The 23,470-nt window shown below is 47.8% G+C and overlaps 1 protein-coding gene across 1 annotated transcript in view; it reads right to left on the bottom strand.

Annotated features, from left to right (window-relative positions):
- LOC126538510 (adenylate cyclase type 3-like) overlaps positions 1 to 23,470 on the bottom strand; it is a 385,015-nt gene that overhangs the window by 180,558 nt on the left and 180,987 nt on the right. Inside the window, exon 2 of the mRNA XM_050185368.2 lies at positions 13,339 to 13,620. Coding sequence (XP_050041325.1) covers positions 13,339 to 13,620 — 282 coding nt within the window. The remainder of the gene's footprint in view (positions 1 to 13,338; positions 13,621 to 23,470) is intronic.

The following is a 23,470-nucleotide window of genomic DNA, read 5'->3' as shown; positions in this document are numbered from 1 at the left end:
CACACAAGACTGTGCGTAAACTGTACCGACGGAGTCGTGTACGAAATCGCACTGTCCTGCAAGAAAATGTATATACGTAGGCCAAACCGGACGATGCCTCAACGTTCACCTCGTAGAACACGAAAACAATCTTCGCCAGAAGCAAGGGAACAACTTGGCACTACTTTGTGGCAATTGTGGATGCACACCGCACTTTCGCGCATGTCGGGTGATGGGCAGACACCGAACGCGCCTTTAATAGCCGAAACATAAAGGAGGCAATTCACGTATGAGCCATGCTTCGATAGCTCTAAGCAAAACAAAATAAAAAAATAAAAAATAAGCTGATTCTCAGACAGTGCACCATAGACCGTTCCTAAGGGAAAACCACCTTTTTAAATATTGATGATTCGCCGTTCTTTTGCATAAAGCTTCCTCAATGTTTTTTATCTTTGACGATGTGCTCGACGCATGTGGGGTCGATTCTTGTTCTATATATTGCCCTGTTGCAATAAAGACAACGACAAGCCAGCGCACGTGTTGTAGATTTTCTTTTGTCTTTGCCTTACGCGGAATTCGCCCTTCCATATGGAACGCCAACTACTCCAACGTCGATCCTTCCTGTAATATGTATGTCCAACATAGACCATCATAGCCTTTATGCACTTTTTTTTTGCACTGGCACAATTTACACATTGCTGGCCAATTGTCAGCAATGTGTAAATTGGCCACATTGCTGGCCAATGGCCAGCAATATGGCCAATCGTATTGTGTGGTATCGTGCCCTACAGCGTTTGTATCACAATATTTCTTTTCTAGGAGCACTGCGCGTAGCAACGCCGGTGTCGTTTCAGAAAGCGTCAATTTAGAGACTGTTCTTTCGGTCCGATGAAGCGGGGCATTTAAAACCGCAGTAGTCCGACTTCAATCACGGGGCTCTAGTTTATTCTCAATCGGGAAATGTTTCACCAATGAAACATAAGAAGCATTAACCTTAAAAAAAATATGGAGTTGTACGTGCAAAACACCCTTTCTGATTATGAGGCACGCTGTAGTCGAGGGCTCCGGAAATTTCGACCACCTGGATTTTTTTAAAGTGCACTTAAAATCTAAGCACACGGGTGTTTCCGCATTTCGCTCCCATTGAAATGCGGCCGCAGTGGCCGGGATTCGATCCCGCGACCTCGTGCTCAGCAGCCTAACACCATAGCCACTGAGCAACCACGGCGGATAAGGATTAACCTGGGGACAAGCAGGGTCAAGGGGAAGCTTTAGTTGAGGTCATTTGCGATTTCGGTTCTCAAATACGCGTAAAACGAAGAAAAAGGTTCTCATTACAGACAACCACTGAACCGATTTGAATAAACTTTGTTGCAATTGAGAGAGAAAGTAAAATTCTATGAATTAAAGCGAGATTTGGTTTAGAGCCTCGAGTGGTGGACAAAAATAACCGTCACTCAGTAATTTCAGTAATTATGGTAACTTGATAATTAATTACGGAACTAATAATTCTGCAACTCCGTAGAAAAATAAAGAAAACGATGTCGCAGTTTTGTAAAATGTGCCTGTTAGAGCTTCTCAAGCAGACAGATGTGATGTATGAATTTGCAGATTACGTGAAACTATTTCAATATTTACGAGGGTTTTACAGCAGTCCTACTGACAAATTGGCGCACGGTGTACTTCAGGACGGCGTATAATACATCACATCGCTCTTCTCCGCTTTAGACATACTAACAAGTGTACTTTACAGAACTGCGGTATTGTTTCTTTAGTGCTGAATACCGAGTTGTAGACTTGATATTTTTTATAGGTTTTACAATTTTTAAGAAACTTTATGAAAACGTTGTTGGCATGACTTGAAAAATACACATCTCGCAGCTACTAGATTTAACTGATCCTTTTGAGCACGGCAAATATAATCAAGGTCATTGCATCAGCTGCCGAGAAAAACCGCTTGATTCTTATGTACTTACTATGTCCCCGTGTTTTCTGTTCTGTTTCATTCTTAAGCATGAATTCGTACCAGGGCCGTTGCCGAGGATCTCGAAAGATTTTCCTCGGGCGATGGACCCCTGGCAGCCTAGCCCCGGGCACCAACATCAATAACCGTTGGACAAATAAAGTTTATTCCTATCCTATCCATACCAACATGCCCAGCTTTTAGTCTTGCTGAAGGAGCAAGACACGTTTAAATGCAACCAAGTAAGAAACAATAATATCCTAGTTCCCTTTGTCATCGACCTCGATAAAAAAGAAGCTCTGTTTCTCACTGCTAAAGACGACTTCCAAGAACCAAGAGCGCTGCTAATTTGTCGACAGTAGCGACCCGCAAACAAACATTGTGGTTATCGCGGATGATCCATTGCTCCCGTCAGTCTAGGCCTAAACGAGCGGGAAAGCGATCCACAGGCAGCGCACTTTGCCGCTAATCTTGGCCACTGCATAAGAATGAAGCGCCTCACGCACGCACACACGCAGAGAGAGGAAGCGCCGCTGATCCGGCCGGATTTCCGGAGGGGATCGCCTTTGTTCGACGCCTCAATCATTCAGCGAGATCCCGGTAAAAAAGCGGGCCTGCACGAAGAGGCTGTTTTATGCAGCGAATCACCGGCAATGCAGCGTGGATCAGAGGAGAGCAAACGAGTGACGACGCTAATCGAGCTCAGTGGTGGAACAAAGCGTCTTACGCTCCGTGGCTCCGTGCTCGCCGATCGTTGGTGGGGATCGGGAATATCAGCGGGCGGGCACTTGGACCCCTCCCCCTTCATAAGTATGAACTGGTGTGGATCCTTGGTCCGGTTCTGTGCAGTGTTACAATTGATTATCAAAACTTTCGTGCTCGTCGGCATTATTTTTATTGTGAGTAAAGCAATCTAAGTATACTTCCTAACTTTTCTGGTGTATATCTATATCCTCAGCTCTTTCACGTCAACTGGGTAGCTCATGGCAGAACATCGGGCTGCTGCGCTGAGGGAAACGTGTTTGAAACCAACCATTGCACAAACTTGAGTCATTAGGTATGTGCCGCTAAGTATGCCATACCGTCGTCGTCGCGCCACCGTCGTCATCTCATTGTAATCATGTCGTCATCGTCAAGTTGTCATCTTTACACCATCTTCATCTGATTAGAATCATTGTCCTCTTGTCGTCATGCCATCATCGTCGTACCACCTTCGTCATTTCGTCGACGTCATTGCTTTTGCGCCATTCCCTTCTCTTTATTGCGTCGTCGTCAGCCGCCATGGCCATGGTCGACCCTGGCGAGCGAGCGTCATACAATGTGGGCCGATGCTGCAGGGAGTGTACGTCGCAAAAAGCCGGAGCAATTTAAACGATTCAATATGGTGGTTTCAAAACCACGATATGCTCTGAGGCACGTTGTAGTAGCGGACTACTTTCGACCACCTGGGTATCCTAAACGTGCCCCCAATGCATGCGTTACGTTTTTTTTTTTCATTTCGCCCCCATCGAAATGCGGCTGCCGGGGCAGGGCTTTGATACCGCACCAGCGTGCTTAGCAGTGCAACGCCAACGCCCATACACCACCACGGCGGGTATAGTCGACGCAATGGATATCGTAGAATAGCCGCTGCAAATTCTTAAAAGTGTCTTCAGCAATACGGTGGGTCGCTAGATTGTTTAATGCTAACAGCATTAATGTGTCATTGGTTCTACCTGATTTTTTATTTCGGTCTTTCCATGCAGCTCAGGAGCACCCCTGACTTATTTACGCGGGCCCTGATGTTGACCGGGAAATATGAAAAAAAAAAAGACGTCCATACTCTCCTGCATCGTTGGAGTGCAGCCCTCCCAGATTTCTTTTCAATGAAAGACGCCGACGTGTTGCCCGCAAAGGGGGCGAGCAACAAAATTTCAATTGTTTTTTTTTTGCCATCATCTGGCTAATCAATTGTGGCCGTAGTGGCTAGCCCCCACCCCCCTCCCCGAACCTTTTTCGTGCTGTCCTGCACCGCCGACCAAAACAAACCCCGGCGCCGGAAATCATTCTGGATTTTGTCTAGAATGCATTTTTAACGCTCGAAAAGAGAAAAGTCTTCTGTGCGCAAGGGAGAAAAGCGGGGAGGAAGCGCGCCGCCTTCCGCCACGCGCGATACATAGGGGGGAGTGGAGGGAGGAGGGGGGCCGCCCCGTAGGCTTCTGTGATCTGTGAATCTGTGATAGCCCAACATGATAGCCCAACGCTACAAGAGTATGATATACAAGTGGTGTACAGGTCTGGCCACAAGCACTCCGACGCGGATGCTCTTTCTCACTCTCCTCTACCCCATAATACAGCGTCTCTCCCGGCGCAGTACGCGGCTCTCTCGGCGCTCAACGTCGAGTCCATGCATTCTGAGCGATGAATGAACCCGAGGATTAGTACCGTGCTTGACCTTCTGTCGGATTCTACCACCATCACGCCCTCCCGGGTGCTCCGCCGTCAAGTCTCTCATTTAACCGTGCGAGACAACTTGCTCTATCGACGCAACTATATGCCGGAGGGTCGCAAGTGGCTTTTCGTAATACCACGTGACATGCGCTCCGACATCTGCGCTCCTTTTCATGCCGACTCCCCGTGTACTCCCGCAGGCGAGCTGAAAGCTTACGCTAGTTGCGCCGACGCTTCTACTGGTGCGGTATGTACAGCTTTGTCCTGAATTATATCCGTGCTTGCGAAGCCTGCCAACAACGCAAGGTTGCTCCGCAACGCTCGACGGCGCTGTTCAGCCCCTGCCTGGCCCTGCGCGGCCTTTCGCTCGCGTCGGCATTGACCTTTACGGTCCACACCCGAGCACTACGTCTGGAGGAGGAGGAGGAGGAAGTAAACTTTATTGCTCTACAAAGAGTAATTCAGTGATCAGGCCGGATGTCTTCGTCTTCTATTGGTGGATGACAATCTCCGGCATGCATGGTGGGCGCCCCTATTCCAGGGCACCACTGAGCGTGGCTGCTCGTCGGACATGATCCACCAGCCTCTGTTTGAGGCTAGGGTTGTCGCTGGAGAGCATGCTCTCCCACTGCTCCGCACTCGGATTTTCTATTTTGTGGAATGCCTTATTCGTTTTGCACTCCCATGTGATGTGATAAAGTGTGGGTATTGCACCACACCACGGGTATGTGTCCCTGTATTGACTTAGAAACATTTTGCTTAGTGTATATAGATTTGGGAAAGTTCCTGTCTGCAGCTTTCGCCAGTAAACTGCCTGTTGTTGAGTGACTGTATTGTGGGGCGGGGGATACCTGATCCTCGTCCCTCTATGGTAATTTAGTATGTCGGAGTACGTTGGCATCACTGTCATAAAATCCTCAGGATCTCTGTTTAGGTCCGCTTGGTTTGTATGCTCGCGAGCGACCCTATCAACCCTTTGGTTGCCCTCCATCTCAGTGTGCCCCGGTACCCAAAGATGGTATGTCTAATGCGTTTATTCTGTGGCTAGCGCAGAGGAAGATTTGGAGCGCTTTTTGACCGATTCTGCCGTTAATGTAGTTTCGGCATGCTTCCTTGGAATCTGTTAGGATTATAAGGGATCTATTTGTCCGGTAGCCCTCCACAGCTGCTAGACCAACAGCCATTTCCTCTCCCTCGGTTACCGTACAATCCCGTGCCGACGCGCAAGCGATTTCCCTATGGTCCGAGTCTATTACTGCTGTGACGACTCTTTGTTCTGTTTCCCTTCGTTCTCGAGGATATACCGCGGCGTCCGTGTATACCGTGTTCTCGTTGGTTGCTAGGTTTTTTTCTACATATTTTGCCTACGTCTGGAAACCGATGAATAATCGTTATTGTTGATCAGCTCACGAGATATGCTGACACAGCCGCCCTTCCTGCCCCTACAGCACGCGAGGGCGCTTTCTTCCTCTTGCGCAATTTCGTGCTTCGACATGGCGCTCCTCGTGAACTCCTCACTGACAGAGGGCGTGCTCTTCTTTCCCAAGTGGTTGAAGCTCTGCTTGCTGAGTGCGACGTCATCCACCTCACATATACTGCTTACCATCCTCATACCAATGGATTACCTGCGCGCTTCAATCGCACTCTTGACGACATGCTCACTAAATACGTCACGTCGGACCACTCCAACTGGGACATGGTTCTCCCGTTTGTACCCTACGCTGCAATACCGCGACTCAAGGGGCCACAGGTCTTTGCTGTTATTTTTGTTGTATGGCCCAGAATACTTGTGCACGCTCGATACAGTATTGCGATACCTATCCGACGCCTCCGAATTTAGGCCCATGTCAGATGTAGCCAAGTACGCTGAAGAATGCCGCCAACTTGCCCGCACCTTCACGACGGAGGGTCAAGCTCACCATCGGAATCAGCATGACAACGGCCTGAGCACTACCACTTTCCCTGTCGGCTCCCTCGTTTGGCTATGGATTACGCCTCACGTTCCCGCTCCTTTGTCTAAGCTTCTGGCTCAATACCATGGACCATATCAAATTGTCGCCTGTACATCTGCTGTCAACTATGTGGTCGAACCTCTGACTCCATCTGACGACCTGTGGCGCCGCGGTCGTGAGACAGTGCACGTCAGCCGGCTTAAACCCTACTACGATTCCCTTATCGTGTCGTCACCGTTAGTCGCCAGGGTGGCTACTCTTCTTTCGTGGGGCCATTGTAATGACGAAGATCGTACAAACGTTATTGCGGCCGCATGGCTCCTGAAGTGAGGAAGATAAAGACCAAAGGGTCGATGTCACTGCTTTGTCTCGCGCTGTCGTTTGACCGGGAATGCTCGGCTGCTCTCTGCACTGGACCTACTAACTCTCTAACCATCAATAAACCGGGTAGCAATGTATCTGATCCATCGACATCCTGATCCTGATAAGATTCACGCAGTCAAGAACTTTCTTCTACCCTGCTCAGCAACAGATGTGCAGGGCTTGGTGAGCTTATGCTCCTATTTTCGGCATTCCGTTGACAATTTTGCGGATATCACCCGGCCACTGACCGACCTTCTAAACAAGGACACTGCGTTCTTTTGTGACCGCGAACAAGCCGACGTTTTCAACACCCTCAGGCGCTTATTGACAATGCCTCGGATATTAGGCCACCTTGATCCATCTGCACACTAGATAGACGTCAGTGGCCATGGTATAGGTGCTGTCTCCGCCTAACAGCAAAACCGATACCAGCGCGTCTTTTCCTACACCAGTCGCCTCCTGTCCCCTTCAGAGAGCAATTTTTCTATCACTGTGCGCGAGTGCCTCGCTCTAGTGGGAGCAGTGACTAAATTTCGCCCTTACTCGTTTGGCAGGCCATTTTCTGTCATCACGGACGACCATGCCCTGTGCTGGCTTTCCGTCACTGGAAAACCTGACTGGCTGCCTTAGTCAGTGGACACTCAGACTTCAGGAGTGTTCTTTCGTTGTCGTTGGACTATGGGCAGTCCAGCAGGTCATCGAGGCACTGGCCCGGCACGGACCCAGTGAGCCGACAACGGCGAGCGGGGACCCAGGCCGCGCGGCCGGCACCCAGAAGACGACGTAGGCCCCGGCGGAGCGCGCACGCTAGCGCACGTTTTACTGCAGCCTCAAAGAAACGTTTTGCCAATCCAATCCAATTTCGTTGCGATGTGCAAGTCCGGCCGCTTACATCTGGACGCCGACTGCTTCTCTCGTCCCCCCGTCGATCCTCCCGGCAACGATTAACTGGATTCCGACTTCCTTTCTGGACATTTCTGACTTTCGCGACATAGTTACTGAGCAGCGAAGGGATGGTTCTTTATGGTCGATAATCGGGCGCCTTACATTTAGGCAATCAGATCGGTCAATAAGAATGCTTGTGCTCCATGGCACCATTCTTTATTTCCGATCACTTGTTCTTGTTACCTTAAAGGCCCCAATAAATGGAGCGTTACATAGGGGGTGGCAAGAATAAAAATACATAGTCACAATAACAGGAAATTTATCGACGTAACATCAGCTCCGATAGACCAGATTTACTACTTGTTCTCCTTCGTCATAACTGTTCTACTGTTCTTGCTGAGCTCCACGACGCACCTACTGTAGGACACCTTGGCACCGCCCGCACTTACGACAGTGGCCGACGTCGCTTTTTCTGGCCAGGCCTGTACCGCTCTGTGCGACCACTCTGGCTTGTGACCTCTGCCAGCAGCGAAAGAGGCTATGTGTGCTACCTGCTGGCCACCTTCATCCAATCGATATTCCCAAGAAGGTTTTCTGCCATATTGGCATATACTTTCTTGGCACCTTCCCCCCATCGATAAACGGGAACAAATGGATAGCCGTTAAACAGACTATGCGACCCGCTTTGCTATTGCACGTGCCCGCTAGCTGTGCTACAGATGTAGGAGACTTTTTACTTTAGGACGTGATTCTTCACCATCGCACGCCAAGGCAGCTGCTGACAGATCGTGACCGCTACTTCCTGTGCGAAGTTGTCAAAGACATACTCCGTTCCTGCTCCACCGAACACAAGCTCTCAACTGCATTTCACCCACGAAGGAACGGACTGATTGAACGACTAAATCGCACCTATACAGAGATTATGTCTATGCACGTTTCAGCAGCCCTGCCTGCTGACACCTTGCCACCTTCGGTGGCACAACACACCACGGAATATGCTCATGACGCCGTGGCTCGCATGACTCGCCGGATTGCCTATGATCGACTTACAGCGGCTCATGCGTCACAAAGGACTCACTACAACAGTCGCCACCGGAGTTTTAACCTTTTCCCCTGAAATTTAGCTCTTCTGTGGACTCCGATTCGCCGCGAAGGCCTGTCCGAAAAATTGCTGTCACGCTATACCGAGTCGTACCAGTATCACGACGATTAAGTGACATAAATTGCGAAATCGCGCCTATTCAAGACACGCCATCGTCATCCCAGCTACGAACTGACGTCGTCCAGCTGTGTCGCTTAAAGCCATACTGTTCAACTAGTTCGCTATAATTCTAACAAGTGCCGGGACAGCGCTTCATCCTCCTAGGGTTATGTTACGGTGCATTTGGACAGGACCATGCACGCAAGAGGGGGACGAAGAAGAAGTTGTAGACTGTCTGCTGGAACTGCCATCATTGTACTAGCCTGAGCGTTTAAAGCTAACTTTTTTCTGTGTAAATAGTTATACACACGCTTGTGCGTCGGGTTTCCTCTTCGTAGCAATATATATTAAGACACGCGCCACGCACTGACTTCACGGCGGCGCCTGTAAATGACGCAGCGTGTCCAGAGATAAGCGCGAGTGAGGAGCCCGTCTGCAGTGCATGCCTCTTCCATGATGTGTTTCAGCGGGGCAAATACAGTGTATCACTACATTACTTCAATGCTAATCGCATTATCATCAACAGTCGAGCTGACATGGTTGCGGCCAAATTTTTTTATAATTGTTTGTAACGTGTTTCCTTCACACGGCTTTTGAACATTCAGTAGTGATCCATGGCTTGGGAGCTTTGCGCGAGTGTTCTATAGCTTTATATGGAAACGATTCGTCCCCCGCGGCTCGGAATGTGCCCATAAATAAGTCGCAGTTATGCCGAAAGGTGAAGCATCGATTGCGATAGCAAATTACTAGACAGCTGTATGAAGTAAAGATATTAGATTTATCGGCCTTTAAACTTGTAAACATTCGCTTACTAACTAAATTACCAAGCATTGTGCAACGTCTGCACAAGCGAACCTGAACACATCTCACTCGATGGCCGCGCACACTCGCTGTCAGAACGCTGGAGTGAGAAAGGTCGGCAGCAGCGGGAAGCGAATTGACCTCCGTGCGTGCTCTCACTTCAGCTCGAACTAAGCGGCGAGAACACAGCGCACACGAGATCGCTTTCAAGTAGGGTCCACGCAGCCACGTCATACGCAGCCGCCGCAGGAATAGAACGCCTCCCCCCCCCCCAACCCTCCCCACCCTTGACGGAAGACGACGCGCTTCCTCACCGCTTTCCTTCCTTGCGCGTGCAAGATTGAACCACCATCGTCGGCTCACCCTGGCACGCTTTACCTCGCAAATACAGCATACGGCGCGCGGTGACGATGCTGTCGCCCTTGAACTTTGTACTGAACATCACGATGAGGCCCGCGCTAACGGCACGAATCTTTCTGGTGTGTCCATACAATTGCTAGCGCAATAATATATTACACGCTAAGTCAGAATCATTGCAACAAAAGAGTGTTTTCAATTTTGTGTTTAACAAAACTAGGAAATTTTTGTAAGCACTAGCCTGGATTCCTTGGATTTCTTGCTGAGTTCTTCTGGCCTGGCTTGTTTTTTTTTCAGACTATTTTTTTCTTTCTCTATTCAAGCTGAAGGCAATGTTCCACATCATCACTAAGCGATCATCGCTGCTCTTTGCCCTACCCAACATTTGCATATCCCGCGCAATCCCTGTGCTTTTGTCATCATTAAAACGACGAACAGTCCTTGGACAGTGTTAGAGGGGCCTGATCGCATGCAACTTTCCGAGACAAAGATTCCTGGACCACGGCGCCATGCTTCGCAGGTTTCCAAAGCAACGCGAACGTTGCTTCACTTGAGCAAACCGAGTGACCTCAGTGACCATCACAGACGTGATGGGCAGCCCCGTGTTTTCGTAGTGCTTCCTCCCTTCTTATTCCCTCCTTCTTCCGTTCTTTTCGTCACTTAATCCCGTTCCCCTTGCGTAGGGTAGCAAACCGGACGCACGTCTGGTTGACCTCCATATACCTTTCCTCCCTCTTGCTCCTCCTCTTCCACCTCCTCCGCCTCAATGCTAGGGTAGGCACAAAGTACGAAATATATGATCAATTTCTTATCCCCCTGTTCTGGTTTCAGTTGTGCTTCCAAACGAAGACACTCATTATTCGTAACCTGTACCTTTTCGCGAACTCAACTTACATATGCCCTCTGCTGCATAGTCACCTGCTGCCTGCTCATTAGCGTGCGTTTTCCTTACTTTCGTGTTGAATTGGAACCTTTAGCATTGCTAATTCAACGTCCTCATTGAAGCCTTCTACTCCCCCCCCCCCTTCCCACTGATCATTAAACCGCATCTACTTAAGATAAAATTATTTTACCGCAAATACGAAAGTGAACATTTGGAACAATAGGGCAGGTTTAGGGACTGCTGTAGTAATTTGGAATAAATTAAATCCGTCCCTGGTTCGAACGACCGTAGCCATACCACACTTGCTAACGAAAGTTGTAGTCTAAGTTTTCACGGTTTCAACAGACTGACCTTTTCTTAGTGCTTCGTACTAGCGCATTCGAATACGTTCTTTCAAGATACGATAGAGTCTTGGTACTATTGATATTTTGAAATTCTATGGGCTTTTAGTCGCAATAAGTAACTAATTTTCAACTATGTGTGTTTCTGTACCCATATTACACTTTGCTTGTTTTCCTTTTTTTGCTAATCTTACCGTTATTCCCAAACTTTTTGCCATTCCTGCCATAGCCCGATTACAGCGCAGCAATATGAATAAAATGAAAAGAATGGCCATGGTCAGAACAATGGCTCGATTTGGTTTCACAGTTGCGTATTTTTCCCTAGAGCAATTATTAAAGCACTGCTGATATTTTCTCAACTAGTTATCTGGGCAATGCTATTTCTAAAACTAGAGAACGCTGCTTGTTCAAGTGACGATGTTGAAAAAGGCGGAAATGCGTTGCTTTCCACGAACAGTTCATAAAAAAGAAAGGTGCGGCTCCGAGAGGTAGAAGCTTGTGAGGGAAAAGCAGATATATTGTTTTGCAGGAATGTAAAGAAAGAAAAAAAACGTTCAGGTGGCCGTTAAGAAACCCCTGGCAGTCAAAATAGCCCCGGAGCCCTCGACTACAGTATGCCTCATAGCTGTAGTGATGCACTGGGAAGTTAAACGAAACAAATAATGGAATAGCAGAGCAAATGGCAGTTCACGAAATAATCGGACAGCGCACATGCGTAAGAATCGTTGATAAGCGATGCTTTCTTGAAGTTTGAGTAAATATATTCATTTGACCTTTTTTACTTCTTTAACGTTTTTCGCTCAGTGCATGCTCTGGTCCACTTGGTTGAAATCTTTTCACCACATTTGGCTCCTTCTGTTGCCGACTTCCACTTCCACCGTTGCCGACTTTCTCACTTCACTGCAGCGGACTTTTTCAAGTTTTCGTTACTTCATTACGTCTTCATTTTTCCGCAGCTTAATGCTCTTCGCTAAATGCACTCTTTGGTTTGATTATGTACGCAGTAATTATTTCTCCCCACTCGGTTACTTTTGTTGTCTACTTCGTCAATTCTTGTTAGTTGACATTAAATTTCCTGTTGCCGGCTTCTTAATTTTTTACTCACGTTCTGCTTGTCTATTCGGGGACCTACTAAGTGGCACTGATACATTCTGAGGGATTGACCAAGGGTATTACCCTACGCCACAAGCCTAGTTGCATAGGGATAAAGGGGGGGGGGGGGGAGGGCTGCTAGAAAATGTCGTAGAAAAACTCTCGCGATGAGGCGGTAACTTGGCGTCGCCTTCAGACAAACAGCTATCCACACCTTAATGTGTGCCACACGCAATACATACCTACGCATGCGAATGCCCACACTGCAGTGAATGCGCCTCATTATCCCGCATGATGTGGACATGCCACAATGCTCCCAACCTATCACTCCTTCCTAATCCTACTTTAGACGATGGAGAAGCAGCACTGTACAGCTTGTGCTAGCAAGGCCAGCTATGGCTGGAGGGGTGAGGGCGATGAGCAGTGGCTGCCGCTGAGCTTTTGGAATGAGGTATCTACTCGCCTGCGGGTGAAGAAGCGAGATCACATTTCTCCCCCCGTTACATTGCCCTTCGAAGTTTTATTAAGTCCATTCGAAGTGAAAGAACAGTGCTTCCCCGTCTTCCCCCACGCATTTCCCCGGTGTGAAGAACCAGCGCTGGGTTGCTTACGCTTTTGCGTTGCATTTACCAATGCCTATTCATTCTCGATTGGAATGACAGATAGCAACGTGTGCAATGCTTGTGTTGTCTACGAGACTATAAAACACATCCAGTGCTACTGCCCGTACTTTGAAAATGAAAGGCTTGACCTCTGTACAGCTCTCAACCAGCTAGACGGAAGACGTTTCTAGTTGGACAAGATCTTGGGGCCATGGCCTCGAATGTCACAGCAGCAAAAGGCCACAAAAGCGCTGATGTGATTGCTGAAACGTACCAGACTGAGTGACTGTATATGATATAAAGCGGATAACTTTCACTACGTCGGCGACATCAACAATGGATTTTGTCTTCTCTTAATCACACTCAGTGTCACATTGTGTCGTATATTCGGCAAGACAGCAGCCAGCTCCCGCACAACGGGAGGAAGAAAGCTTTGCTTTACAAAGACGTTGTTGCATGCAAAAAAAAAAAAAAACAGCAGTGGCTCACTTGTGACTCCTCCTCGACGACCAGCTTGGCCTCGAGTGACTGCCTCGTTTCGAGGAAAGCCCTGCGCTGCATGCGCTCCACCCAGAGGAAGGCCATCAGCCCAAGCAGGTTGGCGCACGCCAGCAGGAGCAGCGCCGCCGCCGGGGGGCGCCCCCTGCTCAGCGCCACCTGCGCGGCCACCAGGGTGCCCGAGGCGGCCAGCGCCGACACCACACGCCACGGGAGCAGCACGTGCGCCGCGAACGAGTACACCACCATCCACGGCAGGGCGTCCTCCCACAGCTGCGCGCAAGGCAAGGTGTGCTTCAGACAACGCTATCCAAGACTGCACCGCGAGGCGCTTCTGCGAAGACTTCAAAGAAATTTTTTGGGAATTCGACTGTGGCAAATGGCACCAATTTTGACTCGTTGAGCTTGCCTACTCGATGGGGTGGACACTGGTCGCACGGGAAATCGAAATGCATAATCGACTAATCAACGAAAATTTTGTAATACAGTTGTTAACCGATTACGTCACGGCAGATAATGCAATTTGCTAATTGTAGTCGGGAAGTTCACGAGGCTCATTCTTTCGAATATAATTCTGCGGATGACACCGTTTTCGAAATGTGTGCCGTCAATTTTGCGGTGAGAATGCAATGTTGTTCCAGTTACCTTTTCCACAAAACGCTGTTTTATGCAATAAAACATACAAGTAACTTCACCACCAATACATTTCTTAGAAAAGTTAGGATTTATCTCAAAGACCAAACAACACAAGTAGAAGACAAAAGTAGCGAGGTCAACAAGAAATTCCTGACCAGAAGTGTCCTAGGTGGTTCGCGCTAATTAATGCCTATTCATGCACACTGCGCCATAAAAACACTACTATACGCGCACACGCGAATGTCATATTGTTCTAGTAGCCATGAAGAGAAACATAGAATGCAAGAACAGTTTACAGGAATCTAGAAATTAAAACAAATTCATTAGGTTGCTATCCAAAAACAAATTCATCCGGACTATGAAGGCACATCTCTGTTTCAGTAAGCATGACCATGGACCAAGGATTTTGGTTACAGAAAAAACGCGTTTATTTAAGTCCTCTAGCTTATCGCGCTAGTGGACTTTTGGGGGATAATATTGTGGCGAGCTCATGTGGAAGAGCTGAACAAGAGTGTCTCAGGTGTCACAGTAGAGGCAGCTGAAAGTAGTCTCTTTCAAACGCCTTGCAAAATATACATAAATAAGAAACGAGGAGTAGAAGTGTATCCAATTTTTGCTAAATCTTTACGTTTAGAAAGTCGTAGAGTAGGATTTGGAGAGAGAGAGAAAGAATACAAGGAGGAGAAAAGCAGGGAGGTCAACTAGACGAGCGTCCTGTTTGCTATCCTACACTTGGGCTAAGGGAAAGGGGGAGTAGAAAGAGGACGAAAGTGTGCACTGAGTGCTCGTGGGAGGGGGCACAGGAGTACGAAAAGCGGTCTCTCAAACCGGTGCGCTTCAAGTACTGTACTGCTACACGAATAGCTTTTTGTGCCTGTGACGGATGTGGCAACGGTCCGACTATCTTTGCATCAGAGAAAAACTCGATAAAGAAATGACGTCTCAGTTTGCTGTTTGAACCATGTAACTTGAGTTATTGTTCCAGGCAGCTTGGAACTTTTTATTTTTATATTGTAGACGAGTAATCATGTTATTCATGCAAGGAGTGAGAATTACCCGCCGATTTGCCAGTTACCTTGTTTGCAGTCATGAATATTTTCATCTGCATTGAAAATGTACTAAATTCTATGGCGCATACTTTGCACACTGCATATAGGCTCTCTGTATTGAACAGTTGTTAGCCTCCGATGATGGTGCATTATCGTACTATGTCATCATATTTTTATACAGCTGTTCCACTCGCTTAATTTATTTTTCTAAGCTTTTATTTTTATTCTATATCTAACTTTTTAATGATAATGATTATATTTAGTTCTACACTAGTGTGCTGCATGCTTAGAATGTCACGTGCTAGTGAAAAAAAGAAGGTATTTCTGAGGGCGGATAACGACCAAAAAGACTTTACCAGGATAGCCTAGCTTTTTCTTTCTCGCCCATTAACTGTGATGGTAAAGAAATTAATTATCATTACCATTACTATCTAATCTAAGACCCCGTAATTAAGACAGGTTAAATCCTGCCCAGCTTGGTCTGCATTTAACTGAGCGCACTAGATACAAGGCAGCGCTAGCCTCCCAGCACTGTGTCGGACATAGTGCCAGGGTAATTTGCTGAGGACACACACCTCTTAACGGATCCGAAGCACGAAGCTGCAGTTTTTATGCGAAGCATTATTAGGATCGATTGCATGATTTTCTTCGTGCACCCAACAGAGTAATCTTAAGGATAACCTCAGTAACAATAAAAAAGGAGCATACGAAGGTGGGCCAGTTGGGGACCGATCATCACGAAAAAAAAAAGAAAAGCGCGAGAGACATGACAAGGGAGACGAAATGGAAACAATCCCAAGTCTATGTCCTTTCACTTGTCTTTTGAGAGTATTTTTGGTAACATAATAAGACTACGTCTGGAATGGTGGGTTCCGAATAAGCGTCTTTCAGCCGTAGCATCCGGATGTTATATTCAAGACTGCGCAGCAGACTGCGGTCTTTAACATACATTTACGGCTATCTTCCTTTTCTGTTCGTGCTCCTCTTATGTTTATGAAACTTTACTGCTTGTACAAAATTTGAAAGTTCATCTTATTTGAGCACCATCAAGCCTCGCTGAAGTACCAGTGCGCTAGACTGGCGCGCAGAAGGACGACGAAGGGAATACAGTGGATTTGCATTACAAATGCGTAGTCGATGGGTTAGAGCTAAGGGTACTCCAAGTTTCGAGAGAGTGCATCGAGGCTGCTGCGTACAAAGAACGAGGTTACGCTCGTTGACTAAACCTGAAGGCGATTCATCAATACGAATAGAGCGGAATACAGTGGACACGGGCGCCAGGCAGTCACATGACAGGATTTGCTTAGAATAAGTGGGATTGTATCATAGAGTGAGCCCCTCATCGCCGGAAATGAATATAAAAAGAAGACAGGATATGTTTCACGTTATTGCCGGGGAGAAACGCGAATCGGTAAGTAGAACGCAACACAGCGTTCGATGTTCGCGTTCTCGCACAAGAAGGTAGGGCTGCGGCCGAGTGCGCCGGATTGAGGTCATCACGCACACCACTAGCAGCCCATGAGCAGGCATCTGCGTCGTTGGCACACGGGCCACATAAGCAACGGTCTCGTGCATCCATTAACTCCGGCCACAGCGGCGACTTCCAGCAACGCGCCGAGCCGTGGCACGCCTTCGTCATTCGTCTTTCGGCTGTCATCGACTGCTCCCCAACGAAGCGCGAGCGAGGTTTATTGTCGCCAGAAGCTTGACTAGGCGTTCTTATGGGAGCCAACATAAAAAAAAGGAAAGAAAACATCAAACGCGCAAATGACAGGCAACATGATCGGGCTATAGTCGCTACGAATCCATGGCGGCACCCGTTTTTTTTTTTACATAAAGATTGTAACAGCGCAAACACATGCAACCACAAAGTAACAAGGGCGAGACACAAGCGCTGACTGTCAACTAAATTTTATTGACGGAAGGCGGATACCTTATGTAAGGGGAAAGGCAGAAGTGAAGGTGGAAGGGAGTGATACAATCGGGGAAAATGACATTGCGCATCGATGAACGAATGTGCCGGCAGTCAACGGAATCAGGCGCAGAAAAACAAGAAAACTAGAAAGAACTAGAAAAAAACTAGAAAAACGAAAAAGAAAAAAGGGCGAGGGATACTAACATACAATCAAATCAGTAAGCGGTCGCTTCCAAAAATTGAAGCTGTGCAGCAAAAAGCGATACAGAGGGGGCACTTATGCACTTGCTGCCATATTTCTGTATGTGGAACGCTTCCAAAATAACGCGCGCCGTCGTGTCGACACTCTTACCGAGAATCTTCGTCTCTCCCAATCGAGCCTTGCAACCTGTGCATTCAATTACGTGCGCGACCAAATGTGCGTACTTGTCCTTTAAGGTACCTAAATTTCGGGCATGTTCCCCCAAGCGTTCATTAATGGAGCGACCGGTTTGGCCGACATAAGCCTTTCCACACTTCAGGGACTGGCGTATACCACTCCTGTGGAACACTTGATTTATTGAAAATTTAGTTGACAGTCAGCGCTTGTGTCTCGTCCTTGTTACTTTGTGGTTGCATGTGTTCGCGCTGTTACAATTTTTATGTCAAGTATGCACGAACTCGCCTAGAAAGAAGCTTTAATGCGGCACCCGTGCTTCGTGCTTTGTTGCTGCTTACCCACTGATGCATGCGCTACCTGCAACCGAGCAAATAAGTCACAACACACGTGGGCCGCACGCACGCACACACACACACACAGAGCGAGAAAGTTAGAAGCACACAATCACGGTCACTCTGCATCGTATCTGCGGCTTTTAATTCGCAGTATGAATAGATTGAAAAACAGTCGATGACAACGTAATCATTCGAAATTCACCGCTTTCCGACGGGAAGGTAAATTGTGTATATACCCGCGCCAGCCTATAGCGCTTGCTCAAATTAAAGGTTTCAATGGTGTGTTTTCCACTTTGAACTCTTTATTACACCCATTAAGCACTTATTTTACTCGAAACGTGTGTGTGAGAACATTACCGCATGCTTTGAATTCATAGGTTGTCACAAACCTTCTTGGTTGTCACCCACTATAGTATTTTTAGTTTCTCCACAAAAGTACCAGGTAGCATTTTCTACGCACGAAGAATTCGATTCGAAGTATCGCGTCGGCGTAATAGTGCAATAAATAGCTGCTGGGGATAACACGCCGAGCAGTAGCTGGGTCTCTCAGTAGCGGTCTACGTATGCTAGAACTTCCCGTGGATAGAATAGAAGCGGAATAACGCGTTGCATTCGGGTAATTTCTTTATATTCTTCCACGCGTCGAGCGCATTCCGCGCGGGCCACACACCCTTTCCGCACCATTTTCTTTCACGAATACGTAATCAGCCCCCGTCGACTGGGGCCTCTAACAAAAGGTTGTGTGCTACCTGTGTTGTTACTTCCCTCGCATGATGTGTGACGCACGAGTGCAGTAGCAAGAGTCATGCGGGCGCGGAAATCGTCAGCACGGTGTCGTTCGGCCAAAGGAGCTGAGTTTTGCAGCTGCTCGCCCGTGTTAGCCGGAGAGATACCTACGTCCAAATTCGGCGCAAATTTTGATGTTCACCAAGTCCACCAGTCATCTGACTAAAGATTGTGTGCTACATGTGTTCTTAGTTCACTCGCATGACTTATGATGCATGTTCCCTGTAGCGAGCGATTTAAAAGCGCGGAAATCATCAGCGTAGGGTTTCTTCGGTAGCATCAAAAGCAATAGCGTTTCGTAAATAACAGGAAAAGCTAATTCTGAACGTCGAACCAATCGGAAAGATGCAACTGACATCAACAGACATACAGGAAAGAGAGAGTGCAGAAGGCCTTTTCTCCCGTTTGTGAATGGCGCCCACTAGGATGATCTATACAGGTGTGGAACATAAACTACCTGAATCCACGGACACGTCGTAATCTAGAAATAAAGTATCTATGACTAGCGTGGCGCGTGAGACTGTGAGATACAAAGGTGAAGACAAACAGGGCGAGCACAGGCGTCAGCCCAATGTCTTTTAAAAGACGTCGAACAGCGGCAAGTGCGAGGACACGCGGCGCGAGCAAAGAAAACAGAGGGGAAATGATCCGATCTGGAATAACCCACAGAGCTCCGAAGAACCAATCCTTCGCAAACGCGGAGCTCCGAAATCCACCAATCCTAAAGGGACACAAGGGCCAGAGAAGAAGAAGAGCGAGGCGCGTTGGCAGAACGCGGTGGAATTCCAGGAAGTGACCCAGTAAGGGGGTCGGCCACCAGACCGGGAGGTGTAGACGGGCCGCCGGGTTCCGGACCCAAGCCACCAGGACTTCACCCACCCGGGGCATCCTACCGACCTGCTCCTGTGCTTCAGAACTTAGCCAGACCGCCGACTTCCATCCGAGGCGTCTTTGCCCGCAGGCGGAATGTGAACGCTTGTGCTACGAGCCCGAGTTGGCGTACAATGTCCCAGTCTCCTTCCACCCGAAAGTTCCGCTGAGGGGCCTGTGCCCTTTTGGCCAGCTGGAACCGCCGTGTTTCAATCATCAACTCGTCCACCGGCTTGACAAGGACAGCGCCGCTTGTCTCATCGCCTAGCCCGCCGCTTGTGAACGTCCAACTGTTATTGCGCTGAATTTACCGCAAGCGTGCACTCGTGTCATGTCATAACATAGTGTGCTGGTGACATTCGAACTAGAATTGTAATTGTATCTGGCTTATAATATTATATTATATTATATTATATTATATTATATTATATTATATTATATTATATATTATATTATTATAGTAAACGTCTCGTGTGCTTTCCTGGAACGACCGGCATTGACCTTGATTGGTTTCTCCGGGGTCCCAGAATCCTCAGGAACCAGTTCGAAACATTAGGAAAAGAACTAGCATCAGAGAAACCTGCGCATTGTACATACCATGTGTTGTATTTTAAGGCACCGTTTTCCGAAACCTAAGGAAGTCAGAGGACCGACGACCACCAGTAAAGCGCGAGAAAGAGCTAAAGAAAGCTATTCTCTTTAAAGAGAAACAGTTGCGTTTGCGTCAGCGTTGCTTGTGATGCAGGGCTAACGCCGCTGATTGCTTGGTTAGTTGTTCCTCTGTTAAATGGTGCAATCCACTAGTACAGTCGGTTCGTACAGTGGAACGTCAGTGGAAATACAAAAATTGTTCTAGCAACATCAAGGTGTGTGAAAAAAAATATAACAGTTTTGCCATTAGGGCGATGCACTGAGTGCCATAGCAACATGCCAGAATAGTACATGAAGTGCAAGACTCGTAGCTGTATCGGCAGTATTAACTGAAGTAAACGTTAGCTGACTAATTAAGAATGAGCTGCAGTGCTAGGGGTTCTCTGTTTGAATACTGCCATAGGACAATTTCATTTATGTTTATTAAAACCAACGTCTTTCTTAGCCACTTTACCACCACTTTTCCGAATCGGGTATGCTTGAAACATCTTTCCTGGGCCAATTTCGGAGGTAAGGCAAAGCCACACCAATCAATTTACAACGTTTTAAGCTTTTAAGCCTATTATTCTTTCGCACTTCTAATAAATATTTAAGTCTGAGAAGGTTTAGGATATAATGCATGCGCTGTCGGTGTTTTCTTTCATGACATTTGTTTGTGGGCTGCCATTCTCAAAATTCCGAGGAATAATGTTGTCAAGAATGTAAGACCTGGTAGGAGCGACGTTAGTGATAGAATGGTGTGGCACTATAATAAGCATGTACCGCATTTCATACAGCAAAACATAGCATATGGCATACAATGTGCATCTACCTAAATATATACGGAACCTCACGGCGACGCAAACGCCAACGACGACGGCAAGAATTCGCTTGGGGTCTCCACAGAATTGCTATCACAATAAATGTATATATCGTGTTGCTGCCACATGACGTGTTCAATGACGTGCGCATTGGGCACACCTTTAGATAAGAAAATACCACCGCAGAAAAGTGTTCATGACAGGGCCGACCATGTAAATAATTCCAGAGGGCAACACTGTGACCATGCAATGAAGTGGTTCGTGTATCATTTTACACCCGAGATCTTGCCTCGGTGCCAGGAGTGAACGAAGCCAGCTGCAAATTAAAAAACACAAAAACCACACTTTATGTTAACAGCCATCAAACAGTGCTGAGACAAAACCTCAACCTCAGTTCACTGAAGGGGTAACAGACTTGAAGCAGGAAGATGGAGCATGCAACAAATTATACGGGCGTAAATCAGTAGGGATCAACGCAGCTGCGATTAATTTAAAGTGTCAATGACAAATGCCAGAATCGTTGTGAACAAAAACATTGGAAGAAAAAAAATGTCTACCGGGTGTTACTTTCTTCTGTAACAGATTCGGACGATGTAGAGAGAGCAGCGAAGTTCGAAGGCTCTCAAGGATGGCTAAGTACCGCAGCTGTGCCGATATCGAAAGGCCTCCCGCATCTTTTCACAGTGGAACAGATGCCGAAGGCCGTCGGGAAGACACGTTGCTCTGGGTGAAGGCCTGTGTGAGTCCGGGTCCAGGAGCGCGTCAAGCCCGCGGCCCCCGTGCACCAGCCACCTTCTTCGCACGGATAGCGTTGCGTCGTTGTCGGTAGGCGACAGGCCATTGAGACGAGCAGAACCGGCAGATGCCTCGCCATCCAAGCACCCGACGAGCTCCCACCTCTGCGCCCTAGCTGTGCTCCTGCTGCGAACCACCGCCGTGTCCTTCTCTGCCTCCTTTTTCTAGTCGACCGTCCAATTCTTCGATAGGAGATTTTCTTCCCGTTTTGTTCTTCTTGCGACGCTCGGCGCGCTCGCACCAAACCCGCGCGTTACTTCGTCGCCTTCATTGCAGTCAAAGCTCGCGCGGCGCTGTAAACTCGCAACTGCCCTCAATGATTGGACCATGGCGAGTTCGCGCACATCAGCGCAGCCCAGTCTACCAAATGTGCTGCAAGGACTCTTGGACCGAAAAATGCGCTGAGTTTTCCCTTGCAGTCTAACGCTGCACCCATCAACCAATGACACCTTCAGTGCCCCGAACATTTCTTGCGATCGCCGAACAGAACGTTTTTCTTTTTTTATCAGTCGCTCCAACACACAGTATCCTAACGATGAATCACATCACCTGTGCTCAATCCTAGGCAACGAAGCTTTAGCCGATAAGCTGAACGCGTAAAAAAAAACCGAAGGGTTCATAAGTCTCGTAGTAATAATAATAATAATAATAATAATAATAATAATAATAATAATAATAATAATAATAATAAAGTTACTCTCGTTCAAATTGAATGTAGAGGGGGGCTGTTTCTCTTAATGGCGGACTCTTCAGTATACCGCCAATGAAGCAACCTACATTTATTTAAGGCTCCGAAAGGAGAAAACGGAAGATGCCCCAAGACGGCCTCGACGAGAAGGCTGGGCAACAATTCTTCGCTGGTTTCCCACCAACACGATGCCCGATTATCTGTGCTGTTGCTGTTCCGATACATGGACAAGAGCGTTATCGATGCGTTCGCTGGCCGGTTGGCGGAGATCGATGACGGTTCGTGAGACGCACCATTAGGCGCCGCGGACAGCCAGACGGACATGCCGGCAAGATGTATGATAGCCGAGCACTCTCGTGCCCGGCGCTCTCGATGCAGGCTCGGGACCCCGGCGCGTTCTGTCGAACCTCTCCGGAATATCCGCTCCCGACCTGTCCCCCTGCACCTGCGCGCGTTCGTCGACTGAAGTGTCTTGTGCGCGCATAACGACAGACGCGAGGTGAATGAAACAAAAGAGGTACGCTCTACTTCTCTGCCATGTAAACAGCAGCTGTCGTATTTGTCTAAAGAAACGTTGCGCAGATGGGAAGACGATTGCGGGTGGGCTGAACAACTCTGGGGGCAACAACTGCTCTCTTCCTCACGAACATTTCAGGCAGCCAAACAACGTATTTTTAGCGATACGTATGCAGTCTGCGAACGGAAAAGCTCCACCAGAAGCAACTTACGAGGTAAATATTCGTATTAGATGGTGGGTGTGTCATGACGGCATTGCACCAGGTGGGTTAGCCGGCGTGCTTAGCAGGCAGTTGTCCCGCCTGAGTGCTTCTTGCGTTCTGAACGCGAGTGCTTCAATTATCCTTCGCATGCTGTATATGGATGCGCATTTTTAAGACCATCAATGTGCTTACTTTAAAACAGTGTTTCCGTGGTGCCTATTCGTGGCAGGACTGTTAAAAACAGCGTGAAGACAGGCGCAGACAGGGGGACCGAGAAAGATACAAGAATGGTCCTTCTCGCTGCCCCTGCGTCCGCGACGCTTTTACCATTCCGATTATGAACTTTGCTTCGGTTGCGGACGAGACCTGCACAGTGTTCGTTTCTTGTTCTCTTAATTCTTTATCAACAATCAACTTTTCTCTCCGCACAGTTGTTGTCTAAGAGGCCCTGTTCATTTCATCCATAAACATCCACGGAACTAGCAGACAATATTTTGGGA

Source organism: Dermacentor andersoni, chromosome 4, assembly GCF_023375885.2.
Source record: "Dermacentor andersoni chromosome 4, qqDerAnde1_hic_scaffold, whole genome shotgun sequence".
Taxonomy (NCBI): domain Eukaryota; kingdom Metazoa; phylum Arthropoda; class Arachnida; order Ixodida; family Ixodidae; genus Dermacentor; species Dermacentor andersoni.
Note: the sequence above shows the minus strand (reverse complement) of the source record. Positions and strands in the feature narration are given on the sequence as shown.